This window comes from Accipiter gentilis, chromosome 28, assembly GCF_929443795.1.
Source record: "Accipiter gentilis chromosome 28, bAccGen1.1, whole genome shotgun sequence".
NCBI classification, from domain to species: domain Eukaryota; kingdom Metazoa; phylum Chordata; class Aves; order Accipitriformes; family Accipitridae; genus Astur; species Astur gentilis.
In genome coordinates, this window is record NC_064907.1 from 4,395,176 (window position 1) to 4,414,534 (window position 19,359).

The window sequence follows — 19,359 nt, forward strand, 5'->3', positions numbered from 1 at the left end:
AGAGCGGTCTTCTCACTGCCCTCATCTTCCTGTCTACTGGATTGTTCACCAGATTTGTGGAAATGCGTTAAGGCAAATAACACTTCTGCACAGTGTGGTAGCTAACATAAGTTTCTTGGCAAGCTGCCCTAGCCCACAGACTGCTTATTTTGCAAGCCTGACGTAGACTCTTGCATTCAAATGGGATGTTCTGATGTCAGCTCCGGTTTGGAAATAGCTTGGGAAATCAAGACGCGTTTTAATAACCTTTGCTGAATTGTGGCCATATCATTCAGAGACTTGTTATGCATTTGAGCAGGGATTTCTTTTGAAAGTTAGTAAGACAAGTTTCGGAGTTAGGGTCAAGAAGCTGGGTTTGGAGTTTTGTTTGCCACCATAAGTAGTATCTGGTGTGTTTCCTCGTCTGAAACCCATTTTCAGAAAAAGATGGACATATCATATGTGTATTCTAATGGGTAGAAATTGCTTTGAATGTAATGATTTTGCCTAGAAGGGAAAGCTACTTTTGAATGTCTTTAAAAAAACCACATTAAAAAAAAAACAAACAAAGAAAAAAACAAAAAAAAAAAGTAAAATTTTATGAAGGCTCATTTCACCTGAAAGAAGTATCACAACACCAGCTGAAATTAGCTGCTACTTAATAATCGCACGTCTGTGCATAGCTGTGCATTATCCTGCTCAAGGATTACCACTGCATTATAATACAGTATTTGAGCAGCCTAAAATTTAAACCTATTAGAATTTAAATGTTTCACGTCTTTTTCTGTCATTTTAGAAAATGATAAAGTTTTGGGTGTCTGAACTGCTTTATGTCTTCAGAGTCTAGGAAGCTGCTTGACCTTAGCTTCACTGTTTCCGTGCAAGCGTTGCACCGTTGTCTTTGCTCTGTCCCCTTCACGCATTCCTGATGGCAAACTTCTACGTGCAAAATGCGTGACGGGTATTAGCAGAGGATGTTACCGGAAACAGTTAATTGGAACTCGGTAAACTGAGACTATGCTGCAGAGGCATGCAAATAAAGGTTAGAATCAGCCTTCAGTAAGTTGCAATGTTAGAGGAAAAGTTTAACGTGTTTCTCAGACCAACAAGCAGTGCAGCCTGTGGCTAGAGTCAAGAAAAGGAACGTGGAATTAGCTGCGTGTGTACTAGTGGACTGTGTGATGCCTGAATGAGTGTACAGTTAGAAACAAACGCTTGCTGTTGCTGGTTCAGATACTGAAAGCATGTACGATTCTCTGTTTATGTTGTCGGTTACGTTTAGGAGGAGCGGTTAGAAGCGGTATTGTCAGCTGCTGTCCAGACAGGTTCTTTAGAACTTCTGACTGGATGCATTAAACATTGGGCATCTGAAGGTAATATTTCTTACGTTGTTCTTATGTTATCTATTTTTCTAGTTTGCAATTGTCGATTCATTTCTTTTTTGTTTTCTTTTTTTAAAGCGCAGCCAAGTTCTGCTGCTAATTTACGGTTTGTTCTTGAGTGGACATGGAACAAAGTGATCTATGCAAAAGATGAGTTTGACCAAATATGTGAGTACTAGTGTAGTCATTCTGCAAACATAAAATGGTTCTTTCTAATTGAGCGTATTCAGGAATGTGGCGGTATATGGTACCGCACGGGGTTCTTTAAGCGTACTTTGAAACTCTGAAATTGCTCTGCAGGCTAATGATGTAATATTTATTCTTGAAAAGGTGTTCCGCTGTTTGATGGCTCTCGCAACTTTGTTGACCTGCAGACATTACAGTCTCTTCAGCACTGCCAGTTGCTTTTGAGCAACCTTAGCACGGTCTTAACCTGTTTTCTATCAGAAGCACAAGAGCTTACTGGAAAAGGTTTGTAATGGTATCTATGAAATCTTTGGTATGTTTTACTAAGATTTGGAATTATGCTTGAGTTGTAAGTGTGGAAAGATGAGCTTCTGTTGGTTTTGATGATTGGAAGACAGCCAAATTTAGCTGGGAGAAGGGGCTTAAATCTGAGAAGTTGGGACTACCACTTAATATGCGTTGATTTCAGGGAAATAGTTGGTTGTGGAGTTCATGCAAGTGGGTAGGGGAGGCTACATTCAGCAAGAAGCTGTGTAAGCAGCTGGGTGGAGATTCCAGCAACCGGATGTGGTAGCGCTGCAAATGATTCCTTTTAATTCTTAGCTAGCAATTTATAATTGCATGCGAATATTGTACTGCAAATTGCTAGAAAATACAAAGGAAGCACAAATGAGTAACTTGTGAAATAAGTTACTTGAGTTTCTGTAGCTTTTTATGTTATCACTTGTCCTTGGCATATTGAGGGGGAAAAGAAGACTATCCCTTTGCTACGGTAAAAATCCCCACTACGTGAAGAACAAGTGTCTTATTTGTGAGTGTATTTAATAGTTCTGGCTTGAGGGTTTTTTTCTTTTAACCTTTAGTGGATCTGGTTCTTTGTAGGGGTTGCTTTTTTGTTTTGGTGGTGAATGTGGTTTTTTTCTTCAAATAAGAAGGTGCTACAGAGTGAGAAATGCAAAGACCATGATTTCTACCGCGTTCCTTTGATTCTTTCTATTTGGGATGATGAAGGGGGTTTTGTAAAAATGAAAGGAATTGGATAACAAAAATCATCTTACGCCTTTTTTTCAGGTTTTACTGACTTGACAAACAAGCAGGTGGTAACTGGCCTCCTTTCTTTGTATGCACGAGTGGTCATCTGGTTCTGTCGATCCAGTCTCCTTCCAGAGGGTTTAGGTAAGCATAACCTGTAATACATTTGTAACCGGGAGACTATCCAGTAAGTGATTCCGATGAACACATGCTTAGCCGTGTTTTTGTAAATGTTTTGTCAGTGCTGAAGTTCTGTTGGTGAAACGGAGATTCTCCTGTTTTTTTCAAATGCATAGTGTAGAATAATGCAAGCAGTTTCTTTCCTGGATGTTCCTTAGAAAGAGCAATAAGCCTCTGACTTGAAGGAGTTGCTTGTGTCCACAGCTTGAAAGACTTGGGATTTTAAACAAATTACTGTTACACAACAAATACGGGAATGCTTGTTTTTACAGCAAAGGCATTACCTGCGTGTTTGGAACTTTTTATTCATTGCTTGAGGAAAAAATACACCTCAGCAAGACTTCTTTATTTGGGTGGATTATAAAGTCTATTGTCAGCCTTCATTGTCTCACAAATGCTCACAGGACATGTTTAAGAAACCATTCCCTTTGAGAATTGTCCTTTCTGTAGTGAGCTTCCGCTTACAGTACGTGTTCTAAATGCTACCTCAATTGTAAACTTGAAATGGCACTTGAGAGAAGAAGGAGTTGAGTCTTGTGTCTTACCACTCCTTTAGCAAAGGCAGAAAGAGGATCGGCTTCTTTCAAAGTTGGAGGCTTGCCTGTGTGCTTCTTGATGCTTAGCTCATATGATCGTCTGTCTTTTAGTCAAACGTTTTAGTTTCAAAATGTGATATTGCTTCTTTAACTTGCTTTTACTTTATTGCCTGTAGATGATGATGCGCGTTTGGGTAGACCTTTCTACAATTACCCTCTGATTCAGAGCTACTACACTGGTCATCGACAGAAACTTGAGCGTTTATCAAGGTAAGCCTTACAGGAGAACTCGAGAACACTTCCACTGTGAAATGAGAAGTGGCAGTGAGTGGCTTTGCTATCGACAGTTGGTATTTGCTCTGCTTAATGCAGTTGCCAGCAATCCTCTTCACTTCAGTGATGCATGCGTTCTCTTGAACACGGAGGTTACTTTCCTGTGTTACAATATTTGTATATACCTCTGCTTAGTACCACTTGTTGGCATCGTCGTTTCTTGGTAGCGTGCTTAATCCGGCAGCCAATCTGTATCATTTGGTACTACTGAAAAAGGTCATGTGTTCAGGAGAGGGTCAGCGATCTCCCGTTCAGCAAAGCACGGCGTTCACAGAACAGGTGCTTTGGACAGAGAAGAAAGCAAGTTTTAAAAACAAAACAAACCTCATCTCGTTTATTAACTAGCGAGCGATGGTAATAGCTGTATTGGCCTAAATCACAAGTACATTTGTGTGATTTAATGAGATAGTCAGAGTTTGATGTAGTTGGCACACCTAGCACTCTACTGGCTGTTGGATAAAAGTCACTTGCCGAACGTGAACTCTCTTTGCTGCGCTAGCTCACTAGCATATAGGTGATACGCCTTGGATTGGACGATAATAGATTTTTCTTTGGAAATTGTGCTGAAAACTAAATAAAGAGCTCAAAGAAGCTTAGGCTATGGCACCGCGAACAAGAAGAGGATGCTGCAAGATGAGTTAAGGTGCAAGCTGCGGCGTAGTAGCTATTGACTTTAAAGTTCATCTTACTTAGCTTACTTCTCAAGTAACTTACATACCGGCTCAGGTGTTCCTTAGAAGCATACAACCTCCAGTGTGCTCTTTCTGCTTCTTATGATGGGGAAATGAAAGGGTAGTGTCCCAGTCAGCCAAAGATTGCGATGGACTTGTGAAGAAAGCAATTTTTAAAGGTTCACCCATCCATGGTTGTAATGGTCTGTGCATAGAAACATAATGGGTATGTGCATAGAAACATAAATGCTGCTTAAGATGACACTAAACTTCACCTGTATGCTCAGCTTTCTGAAAACAACTTTTTTCAGTAACAAAAGTGAGATGCTGAGAACAAAATCTGAACTTTCCGTGGTGTTGTCTTCTCACAGCTGTGTATTGGAACACTCCAACGGGAGGCATTAGACTTGCGTTAAAGAATAGTCCTGGTATTTTGATACTGTTCCGTTTCCTCTGTTAGACAGTAGGAGAGTGGTTATTTCTGGCACATAAAAAACTTAGTTCACACTTCCTTTGTACTACAAGACAACAAAAGAGAAAACCTGAAAACGAAAAGGTCCCTTAGTAGGAGAGCTTTCCAGGATGTCTGTTTGGAAGTCCTCTAACAATTCAGTATGATCTATCAAAGATCTTTCATCTGACTCAGACATTCCTTTCATGTGCCGTTTCAAGTCATAATCATGCCTTTGTGTGTTTGTCACTTTCTTTGCCTCGTGGGAGCTTTTTTTTGTTTGGTTTGTCTGGAGGAGATCTGTTACACTGAGAGGCTGGAATTAGTGTTTGACTCTCCAAATCCTTGCTACCTTTTGTTCCAGAGGAAAATGGGATTCTGACTGCTTGATGATTGATGGAATGGTTTCCCAGTTAGGAGACCAAGTTGAGAAGTTGTGGCGGAGAGATGAAGGAGGAACTGGGAAATACCCACCTGCTAGTTTACACGTGAGTGTTATGTTCACTGAAAACAGCAACGAACCCCCCAAAGCCCCACCCAAAAGCCAATGATTGATGAAAGACAGGAGTTTTTAAAGAACTTTTGATTTTTCATTTTCAGGCACTGCTGGATCTCTATTTGCTAGAAGGCATTGAAGAAAGCTACAAACATGCAATTGTATCCTTTCTCGTTATTTTTACTACACCTTCAGTATACGCACATAAATGTTCTTAAATGTTTGCCACCTGCGCGTTTAATAACGTTTTTGAATTTATGCTTCCAACACAGTGCAAGTGAACACGTTTGGTTTAGAATGGAGATGTGGACAGGAGCGTTGTTTTATTTCTTTGTACTGTGGATTCTTTACGATTTATTTTGTTTTAATGTTTTGTTGCAAAGTCTTTTCTGACATGCGAAAACAGGTTTACTAAGAAATGTTAAAGCTAAAACTCTCCCTTGGTTTTTCTCAAAACTTAGCACAGTTTTTAATTTTTTAAAGCACCCGTGTCTGTAGCAAATGACAGCTTACTAGGATGATGCAGTAATACGTGCTGCTTGAGAGCAGAAGGATTTCTAACCGGTACCTGATTTTTGCCCAAGTCTTCTGTCTTCCTGCCCAGATAGCAGTGCTTGCTTTTGTTCTGTTAGAAGTGCAGGCACACGGAATAAGAAAGAGAGAGAAGAGAAAAGTCATTGGGCAGAAACTTAATTTTTAAGCTGCTGAAATCTACAGAATTACTTTTTGTTGTTTGCTGCCTAACCCGAGAGGGGAGCCTAGAGAGCAAGGGGTTTAAAAAGGGTTGTACCCCAGAGCTGTCTTGTTAGAATATGTCCCTAAAAACGGATGTCAGAAAGAGAAAATGACACTACTGATGAGTGATCCGCATACTGTTTTAAATCCAGTGTCAATCATTCAGTGCTAGGTTCTCTTGTAAGGACACCTTAATTTCCATTGTCCTATATACTCTGGAAATGAGGGAAAAAACCAACGGTAGAAATTGTTTGCTTTAATAATTAAGCATTGGATGTTCAGGTGTTTTGAATGTCCAGCTGGTAGCTCCAGTGACTAAAGAGGGAGCCTGAGTTTGTAACAACGGAAGTATTTAAGTATCTAAAGTTAACCTTTCTGAATGCCTTACAGAAATCAAAGAGTATTTCTTTCTGGCTATTTATTCAGAATGCAGTTTTGTGGTTAGGACCTGACCGTCCTCAGGTTATAATAGCTCAAAATGGCCAGACTAATACGGCAGTATTTTCTGCTTCCTACCACTTGTATATTCTGATTTCACTGTGTTTTTCAAAATGTGATGTGATAAATGTTTGGTCTTCCAAATTTATTAGCCTTAACTAGATACTTGATGTCAGACAATTTACTTGCTGCTAGATATCATGCATTCCTTTCCGAATAAAACAGAGACTTCAATCGACTCCTTCCCAACTGCCTTTGCTATCCCTTGGGGACTTGTTAAGCTTGTTGAAGGCTTTTGGCTTCTAGATCACAATGATTACGAAGTAAGTACGTTACAGTTCAGTTAGACATCCCCTACAGTCCAAAGCTGTAATCTGTAAAATGATTTTAAAAAAATCGGTGCTTAGCTAATAACAGGTGCTACAACATTAGAAGCCCTTTTGTCATACTGCTACGACATGTTCAGCAATAAGTTATAATCTGAAATTTTCTTTTAGCCACTTTGACAGGAAATTGATTAAAACAAAGAAGAAATCAACTTTAATAATGCTTGATACTTGAATTTTCAAAGCCATCCATTTAGGTTGTTTTCAGCAGACCGATGGAGCGCTTTCTCAAAGACAGTGTTTTAGGTACTTTAAATACTAAAACGACGATCATAGCAGCAAGGTTTGAGGCAGAAGACTGCAGAAGTGACTGTTCAACCTAATTCATGTTCTTTCTGATGCTGAAGGTTGTTCTTTGCCTGTCACGAAGTTAATATATCTGTTTGTCTGGGAGAACAGCTTATTATTTGGTAATGTATTTATAAAAAGTGGTGTTTGTACACAGAGATTTGGTTACTCTGGAAAAGTGTGAACTACTCCTTTTAAAACACTCGCTTTGTTCTGTACGGCTAACTGGATTTCTTTTTTGCAAATACTTGAGAATTTTTATTTACAGTAGTTAGTCATCTCAGTTTATTTAAGACACGTCCACCCTTACTTAAGGTACTTTTGAATGTTCTTGTGGTGTGCGTGCATGTGCATATCGTAATACACCTGACCTCTAACCTCTACAGAATTCACTGGCCCTGCTCTTTCATCCAGCTACAATCAAAACTGTGTCATGGCAGCACAGGAGAATTATTCAATCCCTGATGTGCCAAGGAGAGCATAGGCGAGCCCTCAGATACCTACAGATGATGAAGCCAGCAATGCCAAGCAGCAGTGAAGTGCGGCTTTTCCTCACTGTGTTGTTGTCCAATAGGTAAAGAAACCTGTCCCACCGTTTTGGCATTCAAATATTGTGAAAGGTGGAGAACAAATAATACGAATCACCATCCCCTAACTTCCCTTTAAACTCTGAATACAGTAGTTTGGGGGCATCTTTTTGGTTATACTATTAGTAAGCCTTTACGTCTCAAAAAATTTAATTACAGGTGTGTGGTGGAGGCCTGGGGTCTGTTGCAGCAACATGCCACCAGGTTAAACATCGAAGAGCTGTTAAAACACGTGTATGAAATCTGTCAGGAGATGGGACTAATGGAAGACTTACTGAAGCTACCTTTCACAGGCACTGAACAAGTAAGTGTGGACACGACAAAAATCTTAATGGTCTCTTTGAAAAGAGAAGAGGCAGAATCATAACAGATTTTTGAAATGTGTTATTTCGCATAGGAGTGTTTGGAGAAGATTTTACAGAGCGACGCTGCTGTTCGGAATCCTAGATTTCCTTTAGACCACCATGTGCAGCGTGCCAACTATATCCCAGCGCTGCAGTCGAATCGTTCAATGAACGTTAATCTTACGGTAAGCATGAAAGTTCTGTCAAGTGTGCAGGTTTCTGTTGGGTGTTACTAACCATTTTTGGTAGTAAATAAAATAAAAATCAATGCTTTGTTTTCTATACCATTCTTTGAAATACTAGGAATAAGTTTCTACACTTTCCGTTACAGCTGAACCTAAAAGTTGAACAAAATATTTCACTACTCCAAAGCTACTGCGTGAAGTTACAAATTAAGTGTTGCAGACCATTGTCAACTCCACTTAACATAGTTTGTTTGCATCTAAGGAATAATGGTTTAGAATGCTGAACGCTGTTTGTGTCACTCCTTTCTGTGGCCTGAAGAGTATGTTGTATGTCATCTCTTGAATCTTGCACACAACTTTATTTTTCTAGCTGAGAGCAGTCTGGATGCCAATCCACAGGTAAAATCTGTGTGCTGGTTTGGTTTTCTTTTTATTTCCTCCAGTTATAGCATGAGCTCTGCGAATCCGCAACTTCTGTTTTACCTCTTTGATGACAGAAATTCTTATCTAACTTCTATTTCTCAAAACAGCCAGAACAAATTTTGCGTTTGGCGAACTTCTGTTATGAATCTGTGATACATGTTCTGTTTTCCGGAACCATAGTTTTCCAGTGGATCGCACTTATAAAGTGGTCTTGGAAGGTTTAGGTCCTGCATTTGAAAACTTTACTTCAGGCAGAAGGTGTGTGTAGGTAGCCTTTTCTTACCTGTTTTAATATTCACATCATTGCGTCCACTGTAATTTGCAGTTGCCCTGAATATTCAGTCATCTCGGACATTGGTGTTACAGGAAAAACAAGGGAAAGCCTGCTATTTCGTAAGGCATTTGAAAATTGCAGGTGAGAACAAGAGGATCGGAGTAAGGTTCTGCCGAGTGCCGGAATTGTTTCAACCAGAAGTTGTAGGTTCTGTTCTTATCCTAGTCTGCCTTGCCCTTTGCTGAAATTACCGGGTGGAATTGGTGTGTGCCGAGGAGTAGAACTTGCTGCTCGTCTGTGCAGTGGCGGTATTGTACAGTATCTGTGGAGGAAATGTATTCACTAATTAGAAATAGCAGAGATAGTTGTGTGCAATGAACTTCTTGTAATCAGTTGCCTTCTTGCTTTATGCTTTTTGTTCATCAGAATGATGGTGAGCCTCGCTTGAGAGAGAGAGCAGTTGCCAGAAGTTCTAGATTGGACCAGTGTGGCAAGATCCTTCCTAGAGTTCAAAGGAAGCTGGCCAGAGAGAGAGCCAAGCCTTACCACTTGCCTTCATCGGTCTCAAGAGAAGGTAATTTTTAGGGGAGGGAAATACAATGGACAACTGACCACGACTTTGATCACACAAGGCTGATATTTTTTCCCCTCTTGCTTTACAGTCGCAAGACCAAAGCCGTTATCAACAGTAACAAAACAAGCAAATGCAGGAAATGTGCATACAAGTGCAACATTCATCAGTAATATATTGTCCAAAAGTGGAGAAGTAGGGGTAGGAAATGAGCAGAAAACCAGTTGCTCACACCGTGATAGGTAAGCAGCCTTTTAAGAAAGTTTAGTCTTGAGCTGCGTGTCTGGAGAGAGAGAGAGAGAGAGAGAGAGAGAGAGAAATCCACTTGAATTATGTTAGTGTTTTGGAGGGAAGGGGCACCTGAATAAAGCTTCCTTTGGCTTTTTTGCACCTACAAGATATAACATTTAAGAATCAATTCATCGTAAGTAATACTTGGAGCGAGAGTTCTTCTGCTATGATAATCTCATTTGTGCAAATACATCTATTTACATTACAGTAAATGTGTTTACAGAATTTAAGGTAGCTGAAACGAAAACCATGGTTGCCAACAAGCTGTTGGTGTACAGGTTTTGGTAGACTTGATTGTGTGATCAAATAGTAATCTTTTACCACTTTGGGCCCAGTTTCTGCTTCGTTTCTGCCTTTTGTTTTGTTTTTTTTTTACTCAAAACCAGGCAGAATTATAAAGAGCAAAAAAGAAGCTAGCAGTTGTCAGATGATTTTCCTAGAGGTGGTATATTCAGGGTGAAACTTGAATTCTGGTACGTTTGGACTTGAGGGGAGTGAAAGTCAGTTACATTTTCCGTCTAATTCTAGGCCTAGAGCTACAGAACCACCAGTCATAGCACGTCCTCTCCCTGATGCGGAGCTGCCCGATGCATTTGTTGGGACACCCGTTAACAAAATTTAGCTTTGTACCTGTTAAAGAAAAGGTCAGCTTGGGGACACAACTAAGTGGAGAATTTGAAGTGGCCCCAGCAGTGAAATGCAGAGGAATTTTCTTCTGACATGAGAATTACACATCACTTGTGCCACGTAAAATTGCATTACTCTTGCCTCAGATGGCAGGGATTTAGGAAATTAAGTGTGACATGTCACGAAATAATGAAAAAACAAGAGAAGGCCTGTAACTTGTTCATGGGCCTGATACATCAGCCCAGCAGTGAGGGTTCACCTGTATTTCTTGTTCCTTGAATGTCTTTGTTAAGTATCACCTCAGATGTCTTGAGCGCAGCATGATTTTATTTCAGGTATTTATTTATGTTCACAGTTTCAATTGTGTCTCTTCACAGATCGCTGGATTTGGTGGTTCGTCCTGTTCCTTCAAGTTCTGCAGCACAGGGTGATAGCTGGCAGTCACCATGCAGCGCTTCTATTTCATTCATGGCACCCAGCCCACTGAAACCAAATATGCTTGGTTCCATCTCACAAAAGAATTTTTCAGGAGCATCAGAGCTGAATTTACTGGAGACACCTCTTGTGGTTAAGGTTTGTGTTTTAAAAAACAGGATCAACCAACCGAAGCAAAAGCCTGTAAACTTTGTTTCACATGAAACCACCACAGTATTTAACACAGACCCTGTTGGATTCAGACTGTGGAATATTTTCAGCATGCGTGTGGTTATTGGACGTAGAATCCTTTTGGAAGCAGGACAAAGTTGGGAACAGTCTTGAAGAGGGAAAGTTTAGTTCTAAGTTAACTGCCGTACGCACATTGTCCCATAGCTTCGTGAAATACTTTGCTCCATGCAATAAAAACGAGTGTAGGTTATAAATTGGACTTCTCAGTACACATAGATCCTTAGAGATGCAATTTGTAGCTTAACCATCTCATTGTTTAAGTGCTCAATAGCTCTGTGGAGTTTGACTTGCATGCCTACAAGCAAGAATGTATATGCTTCCGTTTCTTAATCCACTTAAGGGAATGACAACGTAAGGGATGCCAGTTAAGCGATGTCAGTCTCTGTCAAATTCAGTGATGGCTTTTTGCAGGGATTCTACGTATTGAAGCTTGTGTTAAACTCTCTTTCCATTCACCGCCATCAAACTCTCCTCATGTAAGGAAATAACAACTGACCAATCAATCTTCTTGGTGCTGCTCTTTTTGCCTTTGCCTACCTGAACAGAATAGTAGTGATCTCTCTGAATTATAACCTTTTTCTTCTTACTAACTATTGTCCATATCGTTAAGCTGGTTTCATTCTCTTCCTTTCAAACCCATTCAATACTGTAAAATCTTTTCTGAGCTGACGTAAGGAGACCTGAACGCTTCTAGATGAAGATGTGTAGGTATGTTTACAGCAGTGTCACTTCATTCAGTCCAGTGCGTGGATTGATTAATCCGAGAAGAAAGAAGGTATCGCTGTTGCTTTGCCGATTGCCATTTCTCATGGCAGTGTTTTCAGTTGCTGTATCTGGGGTAGCATTTGAAGCTGTATGCCTTTTAGAAGAGCAGTGTAGATATGGCAAAAGTTACTGGGATGGGAGATAGCATTGCAGACAAGAAGATGCCATATCCTTGTTTCTTCAGAAAATTAATTTGAACGCTAACATTTTATGTTGCATTAATAAAAAAAGAACAAAAGAAGAAAGAAGCCAAAAGAGTCATAAGAAACATTAAACGCATGGTTTTTATACCATTAAGTTTTTTGTCCCTTTGGAAAAAGAGCAGTGCAGAGGCTAATCTTTGTCCTCTCTGCTGGTACAAACTCTGTTTAATTTGAGCTAATACTTTAGTTGTGTGCAATGAACTTCTTGTAATCAGTTACCTTCCTGCTTTATGCTTTTTGTTCATCAGAATGATGGTGAGCCTCGCTTGAGAGAGAGAGCAGTTGCCAGAAGTTCTAGATTGGACCAGTGTGGCAAGATCCTTCCTAGAGTTCAAAGGAAGCTGGCCAGAGAGAGAGCCAAGCCTTACCACTTGCCTTCATCGGTCTCAAGAGAAGGTAATTTTTAGGGGAGGGAAATACAATGGACAACTGACCACGACTTTGATCACACAAGGCTGATATTTTTTCCCCTCTTGCTTTACAGTCGCAAGACCAAAGCCGTTATCAACAGTAACAAAACAAGCAAATGCAGGAAATGTGCATACAAGTGCAACATTCATCAGTAATATATTGTCCAAAAGTGGAGAAGTAGGGGTAGGAAATGAGCAGAAAACCAGTTGCTCACACCGTGATAGGTAAGCAGCCTTTTAAGAAAGTTTAGTCTTGAGCTGCGTGTCTGGAGAGAGAGAGAGAGAGAGAGAGAGAGAGAAATCCACTTGAATTATGTTAGTGTTTTGGAGGGAAGGGGCACCTGAATAAAGCTTCCTTTGGCTTTTTTGCACCTACAAGATATAACATTTGAGAATCAATTCATCGTAAGTAATACTTGGAGCGAGAGTTCTTCTGCTATGATAATCTCATTTGTGCAAATACATCTATTTACATTACAGTAAATGTGTTTACAGAATTTAAGGTAGCTGAAACGAAAACCATGGTTGCCAACAAGCTGTTGGTGTAGACTTGTTGGTGTAGCTGTTTTGGTAGACTTGATTGTGTGATCAAATAGTAATCTTTTACCACTTTGGGCCCAGTTTCTGCTTCGTTTCTGCCTTTTGTTTTGTTTTTTTTACTCAAAACCAGGCAGAATTATAAAGAGCAAAAAAGAAGCTAGCAGTTGTCAGATGATTTTCCTAGAGGTGGTATATTCAAGGTGAAACTTGAATTCGGGTACGTTTGGACTTGAGGGGAGTGAAAGTCAGTTACATTTTCCGTCTAATTCTAGGCCTAGAGCTACAGAACCACCAGTCATAGCACGTCCTCTCCCTGATGCGGAGCTGCCCGATGCATTTGTTGGGACACCCGTTAACAAAATTTAGCTTTGTACCTGTTAAAGAAAAGGTCAGCTTGGGGACACAACTAAGTGGAGAATTTGAAGTGGCCCCAGCAGTGAAATGCAGAGGAATTTTCTTCTGACATGAGAATTACACATCACTTGTGCCACGTAAAATTGCATTACTCTTGCCTCAGATGGCAGGGATTTAGGAAATTAAGTGTGACATGTCACAAAATAATGAAAAAACAAGAGAAGGCCTGTAACTTGTTCATGGGCCTGATACATCAGCCCAGCAGTGAGGGTTCACCTGTATTTCTTGTTCCTTGAATGTCTTTGTTAAGTATCACCTCAGATGTCTTGAGCGCAGCATGATTTTATTTCAGGTATTTATTTATGTTCACAGTTTCAATTGTGTCTCTTCACAGATCGCTGGATTTGGTGGTTCGTCCTGTTCCTTCAAGTTCTGCAGCACAGGGTGATAGCTGGCAGTCACCATGCAGCGCTTGTACTTCATTCATGGCACCCAGCCCACTGAAACCAAATATGCTTGGTTCCATCTCACAAAAGAATTTTTCAGGAGCATCAGAGCTGAATTTACTGGAGACACCTCTTGTGGTTAAGGTTTGTGTTTTAAAAAACAGGATCAACCAACCGAAGCAAAAGCCTGTAAACTTTGTTTCACATGAAACCACCACAGTATTTAACACAGACCCTGTTGGATTCAGACTGTGGAATATTTTCAGCATGCGTGTGGTTATTGGACGTAGAATCCTTTTGGAAGCAGGACAAAGTTGGGAACAGTCTTGAAGAGGGAAAGTTTAGTTCTAAGTTAACTGCCGTACGCACATTGTCCCATAGCTTCGTGAAATACTTTGCTCCATGCAATAAAAACGAGTGTAGGTTATAAATTGGACTTCTCAGTACACATAGATCCTTAGAGATGCAATTTGTAGCTTAACCATCTCATTGTTTAAGTGCTCAATAGCTCTGTGGAGTTTGACTTGCATGCCTACAAGCAAGAATGTATATGCTTCCGTTTCTTAATCCACTTAAGGGAATGACAACGTAAGGGATGCCAGTTAAGCGATGTCAGTCTCTGTCAAATTCAGTGATGGCTTTTTGCAGGGATTCTACGTATTGAAGCTTGTGTTAAACTCTCTTTCCATTCACCGCCATCAAACTCTCCTCATGTAAGGAAATAACAACTGACCAATCAATCTTCTTGGTGCTGCTCTTTTTGCCTTTGCCTACCTGAACAGAATAGTAGTGATCTCTCTGAATTATAACCTTTTTCTTCTTACTAACTATTGTCCATATCGTTAAGCTGGTTTCATTCTCTTCCTTTTAAACCCATTCAATACTGTAAAATCTTTTCTGAGCTGAGGTAAGGAGACCTGAATGCTTCTAGATGAAGATGTGTAGGTATGTTTACAGCAGTGTCACTTCATTCAGTCCAGTGCGTGGATTGATTAATCCGAGAAGAAAGAAGGTATCGCTGTTGCTTTGCCGATTGCCATTTCTCATGGCAGTGTTTTCAGTTGCTGTATCTGGGGTAGCATTTGAAGCTGTATGCCTTTTAGAAGAGCAGTGTAGATATGGCAAAAGTTACTGGGATGGGAGATAGCATTGCAGACAAGAAGATGCCATATCCTTGTTTCTTCAGAAAATTAATTTGAACGCTAACATTTTATGTTGCATTAATAAAAAAAGAACAAAAGAAGAAAGAAGCCAAAAGAGTCATAAGAAACATTAAACGCATGGGTTTTATACCATTAAGTTTTTTGTCCCTTTGGAAAAAGAGCAGTGCAGAGGCTAATCTTTGTCCTCTCTGCTGGTACAAACTCTGTTTAATTTGAGCTAATACTTTAGTTGTGTGCAATGAACTTCTTGTAATCAGTTACCTTCCTGCTTTATGCTTTTTGTTCATCAGAATGATGGTGAGCCTCGCTTGAGAGAGAGAGCAGTTGCCAGAAGTTCTAGATTGGACCAGTGTGGCAAGATCCTTCCTAGAGTTCAAAGGAAGCTGGCCAGAGAGAGAGCCAAGCCTTACCACTTGCCTTCATCGGTCTCAAGAGAAGGTAATTTTTAGGGGAGGGAAATACAATGGACAACTGACCACGACTTTGATCACACAAGGCTGATATTTTTTCCCCTCTTGCTTTACAGTCGCAAGACCAAAGCCGTTATCAACAGTAACAAAACAAGCAAATGCAGGAAATGTGCATACAAGTGCAACATTCATCAGTAATATATTGTCCAAAAGTGGAGAAGTAGGGGTAGGAAATGAGCAGAAAACCAGTTGCTCACGCCGTGATAGGTAAGCAGCCTTTTAAGAAAGTTTAGTCTTGAGCTGCGTGTCTGGAGAGAGAGAGAGAGAGAGAGAGAGAGAGAAATCCACTTGAATTATGTTAGTGTTTTGGAGGGAAGGGGCACCTGAATAAAGCTTCCTTTGGCTTTTTTGCACCTACAAGATATAACATTTAAGAATCAATTCATCGTAAGTAATACTTGGAGCGAGAGTTCTTCTGCTATGATAATCTCATTTGTGCAAATACATCTATTTACATTACAGTAAATGTGTTTACAGAATTTAAGGTAGCTGAAACGAAAACCATGGTTGCCAACAAGCTGTTGGTGTACAGGTTTTGGTAGACTTGATTGTGTGATCAAATAGTAATCTTTTACCACTTTGGGCCCAGTTTCTGCTTCGTTTCTGCCTTTTGTTTTGTTTTTTTTTACTCAAAACCAGGCAGAATTATAAAGAGCAAAAAAGAAGCTAGCAGTTGTCAGATGATTTTCCTAGAGGTGGTATATTCAAGGTGAAACTTGAATTCGGGTACGTTTGGACTTGAGGGGAGTGAAAGTCAGTTACATTTTCCGTCTAATTCTAGGCCTAGAGCTACAGAACCACCAGTCATAGCACGTCCTCTCCCTGATGCGGAGCTGCCCGATGCATTTGTTGGGACACCCGTTAACAAAATTTAGCTTTGTACCTGTTAAAGAAAAGGTCAGCTTGGGGACACAACTAAGTGGAGAATTTGAAGTGGCCCCAGCAGTGAAATGCAGAGGAATTTTCTTCTGACATGAGAATTACACTTCACTTGTGCCACGTAAAATTGCATTACTCTTGCCTCAGATGGCAGGGATTTAGGAAATTAAGTGTGACATGTCACGAAATAATGAAAAAACAAGAGAAGGCCTGTAACTTGTTCATGGGCCTGATACATCAGCCCAGCAGTGAGGGTTCACCTGTATTTCTTGTTCCTTGAATGTCTTTGTTAAGTATCACCTCAGATGTCTTGAGCGCAGCATGATTTTATTTCAGGTATTTATTTATGTTCACAGTTTCAATTGTGTCTCTTCACAGATCGCTGGATTTGGTGGTTCGTCCTGTTCCTTCAAGTTCTGCAGCACAGGGTGATAGCTGGCAGTCACCATGCAGCGCTTGTACTTCATTCATGGCACCCAGCCCGCTGAAATCAAATATGCTTGGTTCCATCTCACAAAAGAATTTTTCAGGAGCATCAGAGCTGAATTTACTGGAGACACCTCTTGTGGTTAAGGTTTGTGTTTTAAAAAACAGGATCAACCAACCGAAGCAAAAGCCTGTAAACTTTGTTTCACATGAAACCACCACAGTATTTAACACAAACCCGGTTGGATTCAGACTGTTGAATATTTTCAGCATGCGTGTGGTTATTGGACGTAGAATCCTTTTGGAAGCAGGACGTTGGGAACAGTCTTGAAGAGGGAAAGTTTAGTTCTAAGTTAACTGCCGTACGCACATTGTCCCATAGCTTCGTGAAATACTTTGCTCCATGCAATAAAAACGAGTGTAGGTTATAAATTGGACTTCTCAGTACACATAGATCCTTAGAGATGCAATCTGTAGCTTAACCATCTCATTGTTTAAGTGCTCAATAGCTCTGTGGAGTTTGACTTGCATGCCTACAAGCAAGAATGTATATGCTTCCGTTTCTTAATCCACTTAAGGGAATGACAACGTAAGGGATGCCAGTTAAGCGATGTCAGTCTCTTGTCAAATTCAGTGATGGCTTTTAGCAGGGATTCTACGTATTGATGCTTGTGTTAAACTCTCTTTCCATTCACCGCCATCAAACTCTCCTCATGTAAGGAAATAACAACTGACCAATCAATCTTCTTGGTGCTGCTCTTTTTGCCTTTGCCTACCTGAACAGAATAGTAGTGATCTCTCTGAATTATAACCTTTTTCTTCTTACTAACTATTGTCCATATCGTTAAGCTGGTTTCATTCTCTTCCTTTTAAACCCATTCAATACTGTAAAATCTTTTCTGAGCTGAGGTAAGGAGACCTGAATGCTTCTAGATGAAGATGTGTAGGTATGTTTACAGCAGTGTCACTTCATTCAGTCCAGTGCGTGGATTGATTAATCAGAGAAGAAAGAAGGTATCGCTGTTGCTTTGCCGATTGCCATTTCTCATGGCAGTGTTTTCAGTTGCTGTATCTGGGGTAGCATTTGAAGCTGTATGCCTTTTAGAAGAGCAGTGTAGATATGGCAAAAGTTACTGGGATGGGAGATAGCATTGCAGACAAGAAGATGCCATATCCTTGTTTCTTCAGAAAATTAATTTGAACACTAACATTTTATGTTGCATTAATAAAAAAAGAAAAAAAAGAAGAAGAAAGAAGCCAAAAGAGTCATAAGAAACATAAAACGCATGGTTTTTATACCATTAAGTTTTTTGTCCCTTTGGAAAAAGAGCAGTGCAGAGGCTAATCTTTGTCCTCTCTGCTGGTACAAAGTCAGTTTAATTTGAGCTAATACTTTAGTTGTGTGCAATGAACTTCTTGTAATCAGTTACCTTCCTGCTTTATGCTTTTTGTTCATCAGAATGATGGTGAGCCTCGCTTGAGAGAGAGAGCAGTTGCCAGAAGTTCTAGATTGGACCAGTGTGGCAAGATCCTTCCTAGAGTTCAAAGGAAGCTGGCCAGAGAGAGAGCCAAGCCTTACCACTTGCCTTCATCGGTCTCAAGAGAAGGTAATTTTTAGGGGAGGGAAATACAATGGACAACTGACCACGACTTTGATCACACAAGGCTGATATTTTTTCCCCTCTTGCTTTACAGTCGCAAGACCAAAGCCGTTATCAACAGTAACAAAACAAGCAAATGCAGGAAATGTGCATACAAGTGCAACATTCATCAGTAATATATTGTCCAAAAGTGGAGAAGTAGGGGTAGGAAATGAGCAGAAAACCAGTTGCTCACGCCGTGATAGGTAAGCAGCCTTTTAAGAAAGTTTAGTCTTGAGCTGCGTGTCTGGAGAGAGAGAGAGAGAGAGAGAGAGAGAGAAATCCACTTGAATTATGTTAGTGTTTTGGAGGGAAGGGGCACCTGAATAAAGCTTCCTTTGGCTTTTTTGCACCTACAAGATATAACATTTAAGAATCAATTCATCGTAAGTAATACTTGGAGCGAGAGTTCTTCTGCTATGATAATCTCATTTGTGCAAATACATCTATTTACATTACAGTAAATGTGTTTACAGAATTTAAGGTAGCTGAAACGAAAACCATGGTTGCCAACAAGCTGTTGGTGTACAGGTTTTGGTAGACTTGATTGTGTGATCAAATAGTAATCTTTTACCACTTTGGGCCCAGTTTCTGCTTCGTTTCTGCCTTTTGTTTTGTTTTTTTTTACTCAAAACCAGGCAGAATTATAAAGAGCAAAAAAGAAGCTAGCAGTTGTCAGATGATTTTCCTAGAGGTGGTATATTCAAGGTGAAACTTGAATTCGGGTACGTTTGGACTTGAGGGGAGTGAAAGTCAGTTACATTTTCCGTCTAATTCTAGGCCTAGAGCTACAGAACCACCAGTCATAGCACGTCCTCTCCCTGATGCGGAGCTGCCCGATGCATTTGTTGGGACACCCGTTAACAAAATTTAGCTTTGTACCTGTTAAAGAAAAGGTCAGCTTGGGGACACAACTAAGTGGAGAATTTGAAGTGGCCCCAGCAGTGAAATGCAGAGGAATTTTCTTCTGACATGAGAATTACACATCACTTGTGCCACGTA

General features: G+C 40.2%; 1 protein-coding gene across 1 annotated transcript in view; it reads left to right on the plus strand.

The window, feature by feature from the left end:
- LOC126051512 (protein ELYS-like) overlaps positions 1-19,359 on the plus strand; it is a 45,004-nt gene that overhangs the window by 13,807 nt on the left and 11,838 nt on the right. Inside the window, exons 12-26 of the mRNA XM_049830827.1 lie at positions 1,262-1,352; positions 1,440-1,529; positions 1,692-1,832; positions 2,619-2,723; positions 3,472-3,565; positions 5,115-5,238; positions 5,351-5,407; positions 6,596-6,742; positions 7,480-7,667; positions 7,840-7,984; positions 8,078-8,209; positions 9,333-9,480; positions 15,469-15,619; positions 16,194-16,272; positions 17,863-17,889. Of these exons, the coding sequence (XP_049686784.1) occupies positions 1,262-1,352; positions 1,440-1,529; positions 1,692-1,832; positions 2,619-2,723; positions 3,472-3,565; positions 5,115-5,238; positions 5,351-5,407; positions 6,596-6,742; positions 7,480-7,667; positions 7,840-7,984; positions 8,078-8,209; positions 9,333-9,480; positions 15,469-15,619; positions 16,194-16,272; positions 17,863-17,889 (1,719 nt within the window). The remainder of the gene's footprint in view (positions 1-1,261; positions 1,353-1,439; positions 1,530-1,691; positions 1,833-2,618; positions 2,724-3,471; positions 3,566-5,114; positions 5,239-5,350; positions 5,408-6,595; positions 6,743-7,479; positions 7,668-7,839; positions 7,985-8,077; positions 8,210-9,332; positions 9,481-15,468; positions 15,620-16,193; positions 16,273-17,862; positions 17,890-19,359) is intronic.